General features: G+C 45.8%; 1 protein-coding gene across 3 annotated transcripts; it reads right to left on the reverse strand.

Moving 5' to 3' along the window:
• Positions 1-1,443: 1,443 nt before the first annotated feature.
• On the reverse strand, positions 1,444-7,917 carry LOC148113690 (uncharacterized). 3 transcript variants are annotated; one of them, XM_087891735.1, is made up of 4 exons: positions 7,391-7,917; positions 5,202-5,242; positions 2,825-3,017; positions 1,444-1,597 (listed from the first exon to the last, which is right to left on the reverse strand). In XM_087891735.1, the coding sequence occupies exons 1-4, from the start codon at positions 7,650-7,652 to the stop codon at positions 1,533-1,535; spliced, it is 561 nt and encodes a 186-aa protein (XP_087747861.1). In that variant the 5' UTR covers positions 7,653-7,917; the 3' UTR covers positions 1,444-1,532. The 3 variants fall into 3 exon arrangements, 2 of the variants coding, with proteins under 2 accessions (XP_087747861.1, XP_087747860.1); XM_087891734.1 differs by lacking the exon at positions 1,444-1,597 and having other exon boundaries at positions 2,647-3,017; XR_015733656.1 differs by lacking the exons at positions 1,444-1,597; positions 5,202-5,242 and having other exon boundaries at positions 2,647-3,017.
• Between the last annotated feature and the right edge of the window lie 242 nt (positions 7,918-8,159).

An 8,159-nucleotide genomic window follows, 5' to 3' on the forward strand; every position in this document is an offset into this window, starting at 1 on the left:
TTGCAAATTCCCCTCTGTACATTTTATTAGCAGGTATGCATTAAAAAAAACAACAACACTTTAACCATCAGCCACTTATTCTTTAACCAAAATAATTATCTCCTATAGGATTCGCTATATTTATTAACTAGTCAAAACATCAAATTTTGCACAGAAGGCTATTCCAATTCAACAACAATCAACACACTGTATCTGTATGGTTATATGAACTCCAGGGAGATTGGCACAAGGGTAACCATGATTGTGTCAGAGCCATTGCTACATCTGTTCAAACCCTGATGATATTCAAGACACCAATTTGCACGCTCGTGGATCTTCAAATAGACAATGGTGGGTTTTCTGATTAAGTGCACTCTCAGATTAAAAACCTTCCATTAATCTCAGGATTCACCATTGTAATAATTCAAACTTCCCTCGGATGTAGGATAGGAGAAGGTGGAAGAGACACATTTTTAAGAATCAAGATGTTGCTCCTCTTGATGTTACTAATGAAGAAAATAGTGACTCTGAGCTGCCCTGCGAGTGATTCTTTCCTTGTTCATCATGAGTGGTACCAGCCTGGTGACCTCATCATTGGCGGGATGGTGTCCCACATCATTTACAATTTCTATGAAATTAAGTTTAAGGAAAATCCTTGTATAAGACCTTATGATTTATCAAGGTAAGGATTTTATTTCTAATCTTAATAAGCTCCCCCAAAATTGTTTTTATGAGTAAAATGTCGGTGTTATGTGTAATCTATGTAAGGAGCTGTGGTGGGGCAGCAGTTAGAATGAAGACTATGAGTGAATGCTTTCTCCAGGAGTGGATCCTGAAGGGCTCAAGGTTGACTCAGCCTTTAATCCTTCCAAGGTCGTTAAAATGGGGAACCAGATTGTTGGAGGCAATATGTGGACTCTATAAGCCACTTAGTGATGGCAGTATAAGTGAAGCCGTATATCTGCTATTGCTATTGCTAATCTAATTATCTCTGTCTCTTTCTAGTTATGGGAGAATAAACAATTTACTTTACATTATGGCAAAGTGTTTGGCATATAATATATGAGACTTTAGTGCAAAAAATCTTTTGAAGAACCTTTAAGGTATTTTTTTTAAAAAAAATCTGTATTTTCACTTTAACAAAACATGCGTACAACAAATGACTGATCCTGCTGAATTGTGAAAAAAGTTAGAAATAAATGTGTACCATGAAAAAAGCACTATTTTTGTTTCTAGTAGTAGATATCTGTGGCAAAGCATGGCAATTCTGTATTAAAAAAAAACTTTGTACAAATTATTGAACATTTTAGAAAGCCTATTATCTTCCATGAGACAAAAGTTTGATATTTACATAGATATAATGCTATTTGATGAGAACTGTCAATTTCCTTGTTCAACTGGGGTATTTAAATCATTAGCACTGCAATAACGAAATTCTACCAGCACATCCTTTGTCATGATAAATGCCTAACTACTATGTCTCCCTGATCACCCGGACCTTCAAGGGTTAACTAACCACATATCCCATAATCCTTATAACCACTCCTTACCTCTTAGCCCCTCCTCCTGGGTACAAAAGGTCCAACCACATGGTCCACAGATGATTCCAGATGTATACCTGAAAGAGAAAGGTACAAGGTCAGTGACCTCCAGTACCAATAGATCAATAATAAAGCTACAGAAAAGAATTGGAGTCTGTCTCTGAGTTATTGGGCTAGATCCAGCTTTTAACAAAATGGTAGCAGAGGTCGGTTGCCCATAACTCCAGACAATGACTGAACCCAACACCTACCCTGAAGAAGCAAACAGAGCACAGACCAGAGCTCTTACCAAGAAGATGGCTGAGAAGCTTGCAACCAAAGCCACAGCCATGGAGGAGACAGAAGCTGGAAGCGAGCAGGACTCCAGCCTGGACTCACAATCAGATGAAGAGGGGCCATCCAAGGAGATCACCGCCCCGGAAGAAGAAACAGCACAGAAAATGAATAAATTCGAACTCTCAATCCTGAAACTGATGGAGGCAAGCAGCAACAAAGAAAACCTCATCGCGGACCTTCAAAGCCTCTTCGAGCAACAAGAAGCAGCGATTGAAGCCCCAAAGACCACCGAGAAAGAAAAACCAGCAAAAAAGGGTAAGCCACCCCAACCCGATGATCCTGAGCCGGCAGAACCCATTTCCGCGCCCCCTTCCCGGCGGCCATCTTGGGACGAGCACCAGCCAATGGGAAGCCAGGATTTGAATCCCTTGGCGTGAAAATGCCCGAACCCCGAAACAGACGAGGGGGACTCAGAAAGCGACTACGAAGAGCCCAGCTCTGAAAGCGACCACGAAGAGACCACAATAATAAAAAGAAAAACGCCTACCGATCTCGAATTGCAAAAGGCAATCGAGACCATCACCGCTGCCCTAGGCTCTGCTTTCGAGCCTCCCGCGGCACTCAATAAACCAAAGAAAAATCCTGGAAAGCACAAGAAGGCCAGGACAACCAACAAAGACCAGGCAACCGAGTCACAGCCAACTAAAAACACTGCACACACCAACAACCGGCACAAAAGACTGCCCACCTGCAGGAAGAATCAACTGCAGAACTCGAACTCACCACCCGCTACACCGACAACCCGAGGCCCGAGGGAAAAGAGAAGAACCGGCTACTCACCCATGCCACGACATCCATCAGGCCAGTCCACGCGACCAGGGACCAGCGACCACGAGGGAGGATCCGCCGCCGCCGCCGCCATTACCGCCGAGCCGCTGAGTGCAGGGAATCCTCAACCTACGACCTCCGCTGCTGCCGCGCCGCCGACCCGCGAAAGTCCTTGACTTGCGACCGCGTCGCCTCCTCACCTTCTGCCCTTCTTCGCCGGGGATCCGGCCATCCAGCAGTGGTGTCCAGCCTCAGGGGGAATCTTCGGACCCACCGGGGGTGGGTCCAGCCTCCCACCGACAGGCCTAGGCCTAGGCCTGGGAGCTCCAGCAACAGGAACCTCACCCGATGGACTCCAACGCGGAATGAGCTTCGCGCATGCCCAGTACCTGCCTGTAACAAGAGAAGCAAGTTACATAGATCCAAGCAAGTACAGAATGGCCACAGACATCCCAAAGCCTTATTGTGAGTTTAATCACATTTTGGACCATGGACAGCTCCCCCCAGTAAGTAACCTTACTAATATTTCTGGGGCAAATTATACCAATTTGCCAAAATTGCAGTTAGATGGGGGTAATATTATAGAATGGAGCCAACAATTAAGAGTTGCTCTCATGAGAGAGAATGCACTGTTCCTAGCTAACAGACCTCCCCAAAAGCCCTGGTCACTGGAAATTGACTGCATTCATCACAGGGCATTTTGTATCATGTTAACCTCCATTCCATCTGCTATGTATCCATCTATTGAGGACAATCTAACTGTTTATGATATTATGCAAAAACTATGTAACCTGTTTTATAGCCAAAGCAGAGCCACTACCACTAGACTATCTAGGGAGTTCCACTCCACCAAGCATAAGGCAGGGGTCCCCATGAGTGAGCACATCTTAAAAATGAATGCTGCAAGGGCAGAACTCATGCAGAGGGGGGAAATCATCACTGAAGAGAGCATGATAAGCATAATCATAAACTCTCTTGATAGCAGCTGGGACAGCTTCATGACCCAACTAAATAGCCTCAACTTGCAATACCTCACACTAGGCGCACTGACCAGTCAGCTCGTTGCAGAGGACACTCTGAGGAGGGAACGCCAACTAGCCAAAGGGGACCCTAGACCCACAAAGAGGGTGGATTTCCAGGATAGGGCCAGGGATACCTCAGAATGTTATTCTTGTGGATCAAGGAACCACTTAAAGAAGGATTGCCCCAGGAACCATAGGGATAGGGGACAGCACGACAGTAGAGGGGGAAGGTCACCTGAACGCAGGCACCCAAAGGAAAGAGGGCGAGGGTGGTCACCCAACCCCAGGAAACACCACGAGCGCAGAGACCACTCCAGGGACAGTAACTCTGGCTCCATGTATGGGATCAGGCACGATGACCCAAATGACAAACATAAGGCAGAGAGAAACACGTGGCTCCTGGACTCAGGGGCCACAAGCCACACTACTTGTAACCCAGAGCTGCTAGACTCACTCACCAAAATAGACTCAGAAATAAAGGTGGCAAACCAAAGCAAGGTCAAAGTAGTGGGGAAAGGAAACGTACACATCACACAGGTAGGGGACCTAAAAGGAGTACTGTACGTACCAGAAATTCCCCACAACGTGCTAGCCATCACAAAGCTGACACGAGACACAAATATAGAAATAAAATTTAAAGATGGAAAGGCACACTTGATCAAGCAAGGGAAAGAGATAGGAAAGGTAACCATACATGAGGGGCTTCCCTACTTCACACCCAACGCAAGGGAGGAAGAAGGCATTGATGCCAGCACAAACCACAAGGTAGATAAGTATCCAGAAACAGAGGGGGTGCAGCAGGAGGCAGGATGTAGCCATGAGAAGACAAACAAGTCTGTATCTATTGGCAAGCCATTGCATGATAACTGCGCCCACCTCCTCCACAGGAGACTGAGACACATAAGCTTCCCCATTGTAAAGAAAATGACGGAATGTACCGAAGGTCTCAAAGTAAAGAACTGCGAAAACTACTTAGAGTGTTCAGTTTGTAAGCGTTCTAAGATCAAGGTTAAGGCCATCCCCAGGGGATCCAAACGAACCACGGAATACCCCTTCCAATTGGTGCATATGGACTTGGTAGGGCCAATGAAACCCTCTGTAGGACATAGGAAGTGATTCTTCCTCACGATTGTGGATGACTACACCAGATACGGGTATGTCTACTCCCTCAGACACAAAAACGAAGTGTTCCAAAGGTTTAAGGAATTCCACAGAAGAGTAGATATGCAACATAACATGAGAATAAGGCAGATAATGACTGATAGGGGCTCAGAATTCATGGCCAAAGAATTCACAAGGTGGCTGAGGGAGCAGGGCATAGCGCATTACACCTCTTCACCTTTCTCCCCCTTTCAAAATGGAGTCTCAGAGAGAAAAAACGGGGTGTTGCAAACCATGATGAGATGCGCCCTGGAGGATGCTGGGATGGGGCAGCATTTCTGGTCAGAGGCATTACACTACGCTAATTACACCCTGAATAGACTGTGGTCAAGCTCTATCAATAAGACACCATACGAGATGCTATACAACAGAAAGCCCAACATTGCACACTTACACATATTCGGCGCCCCAGCTGATGTCCACATTCCCAGACAGCTAAGAAGAAAAGGGGAGAAATTATCAAAAAGGTTGAGGTTCGTGGGTTATGAACCGGGCACAAAGGGCTACAGATTTGTCGACAACAATAACCGTTTTGTGGTTTCCAGATCAGCCAGTTTCCACGAAAACGCAAACTGGTCGAGGGTACACTCCAATGACATCCCAGCCAATAGGGTCACGTTCGAGCATGGCCAAGGGGAAAGGGAGGTCAGAGAGGTCACAGGGCACAAAACCAACCATCGCAAGGCAAACGTCAAAGGTTGGAAAGAAGGGCACCCTTCACTGAAGATAGATGACCTGACGGACAAAGAGGCAGACAACATGCAGGAAACCGAGCCAACCCCCAGCAGGCCAATCAGAGAAACCAGAAACAAGCTACCAAAGATGTTAGAGGACTACGTTATGATCATCCACAACACCCATTTCACGCCCAGCTCATATGAAGACATCCTCGGGCTCCCCCAGGAAGAGAAAGAAAAATGGATGCTTGCCATGGAGAAGGAGATGGAAAGCCTAAGGAACCTCCAGGTATACTCACCTGCCCAAGTTCCAGAGGACAAAAAACCAATAGGAACCAAATGGGTGTTCAGGGTTAAGACATTAGAGGACAACAAGGTCCTATACAAGGCAAGACTAGTCGCGCAGGGTTTCGCCCAAAGATACCCCGAAGATTATACAGACACCTACTCGCCAACCGTCAGGGCAGAGAGCGTCAAAAGCGCCCTGGTGGTGGCCACCATCCTGGGCTTGGAGGTCTTCCAATTCGACGTACAAACAGCGTACTTGCACGCCGAGCTGGATAAAGAAATATACGTCAAAGCGCCGCCTGGGTACAACAAAGGCGAGAACCAAACCTGGCTGCTGAATAAAAGCCTGTACGGGCTCAAGCAGTCGGGCAAAAGGTGGTATGACTGCTTGGCCAAGGCCCTCAGATCCATGGGCTTCGAGGCCACCTCAGCTGACAAATGCTTTTTTACGAGGAGAGAAAACAACACATTCGAAGGTGTGCTCGTTTACGTGGACGACATCTTGTACATCAGCAAACACAAGAACAGGTGTGACAAGTTCGCCACTGACCTGGGTAGCCACTTCTCCTTAAAGTCACTTGGAAAGATTGACAGATACCTAGGGGTCCAAGTGATAAAAACCAACAAGGGCTTCCGCCTCTCCCAGAGAGAAAAGATCATCGAGCTGCTGTCCAAATGCAACATGTCCGAAGCAAAACCCAGCGAGACCCCCATGCAACCCGAGTTCCTGAAGACCATGTATGAGGAATCTGAACCTTTCACAGACAACAAATTGTATAGATCAACGATAGGGTCACTGCTGTACATATCCAACTGGACCAGGCCCGACATCGCCTTAGCCATCAACCTGCTGTCCAGGCATGTAAGCAAACCCACGGTAACACACTGGAACGCCATCAAAAGACTACTTAGATACTTAAAATTCAGTGCGGATGCCCTACTCTGCCTAGAACCAGAAACATCCGAGGAACCAAAGCTAACCTGCTATGCTGACGCTGACTGGGCTGGGGACGTAGAGTGCAGAAAAAGCACCTCAGGCTATGTGCTACTACTCAACAATTGCCCCATCCATTGGTACACTGGAAAGCAAAAACTGGTGGCCACATCAACTACGGAAGCAGAATTTGTTTGCCTATCAAAGGCCGCAAACAATTTAGTATGGTTCGATGACCTGCTCTGCGACATCTGGGCTGAACCCTCATATCCGATAGTTATCCACGAAGACAACAAGGCAGCGATAGAAATCTCTAGGGCCGATGCCATAGGTCAGCGTTCTAGGCACATTGACATTAAATACAAACACGTCAGGCAGTTTTCAGAGATAGGTTTCATTAGGGCAGTGCACTGTGACACAGAGGAGCAAACAGCAGATATTCTCACTAAACCCCTACCACATAAACAACATGCTTACCTCATGTCAAAAATGCGGGTTTGCTTGTAATTCATGCCTGTACCAGTGTATTCTCTGTATGTATGCAAACACCGCCCCAGGTACCCAGTTAGGCATTTAGAGGGGGTTTTGTCATGATAAATGCCTAACTACTATGTCTCCCTGATCACCCGGACCTTCAAGGGTTAACTAACCACATATCCCATAATCCTTATAACCACTCCTTACCTCTTAGCCCCTCCTCCTGGGTACAAAAGGTCCAACCACATGGTCCACAGATGATTCCAGATGTATACCTGAAAGAGAAAGGTACAAGGTCAGTGACCTCCAGTACCAATAGATCAATAATAAAGCTACAGAAAAGAATTGGAGTCTGTCTCTGAGTTATTGGGCTAGATCCAGCTTTTAACATCCTTGCCTTGGCCTTTGCTGTGAAGGAGATCAATGAGGACTCCCAGATATTACCTAATGTCACTCTCGGGTTCCACATCTATGACAGTTATTACAATTCAAGGATGACCTATCGCACCACTCTGGACCTGCTTTTCAAATCCCAGGAATTTGTCCCTAACTACAAATGTGATAGCCAGAAGAATCTCATGGCTATCATTGGAGGATTGGGTTTCGATACATCATTTTATATAGCTGAAATTACAGGTTTCTTCAAGATTCCACAAGTAAATTCTGAAGGGGTTGAAAAGAAAATTCTTCATCTTATTGTTGCTGTGGAATAATTAATATGCAGTTAAAATTAGGCTTAGGTTTGTGTTGATACGTTCTGCATGGCTTAAGGTCTAATACTTAGTTGTCTTTTCTGAAACTTCAATGCCAGTTATATGAAGTTAGTTTCTGAAGACATTCCATAGCTGAGGGAAGATTTGAATGTGTATTCCATATTTCTTGGAATTACTTCAGATACATATAACAGTATTACATGTATTTGAAGTAATTCCAAGTAATCCCTTTCTATATTAATAATTTGAAGAAATGCAGGAAA

Source organism: Pantherophis guttatus, chromosome 4, assembly GCF_059756535.1.
Source record: "Pantherophis guttatus breed Tessera chromosome 4, ASM5975653v1, whole genome shotgun sequence".
Lineage (NCBI taxonomy): Eukaryota > Metazoa > Chordata > Lepidosauria > Squamata > Colubridae > Pantherophis > Pantherophis guttatus.

Excerpts from the sequence above, each read along its gene's own strand:
- LOC148113690 (XM_087891734.1), bottom strand. The coding sequence starts at position 7,652 with ATGTGGAACCCGAGAGTGACATTAGGTAATATCTGGGAGTCCTCATTG. Across the intron at positions 5,243-7,390 it reads CCAGGAGGAGGGGCTAAGAG|CTGTCTGGGAATGTGGACAT; the intron begins GTAAGGAGTGGT and ends TTTTCTTCTTAG. Across the intron at positions 3,018-5,201 it reads AGCTGGGGCGCCGAATATGT|GCAGGTACTGGGCATGCGCG; the intron begins GTAAGTGTGCAA and ends CTCTTGTTACAG.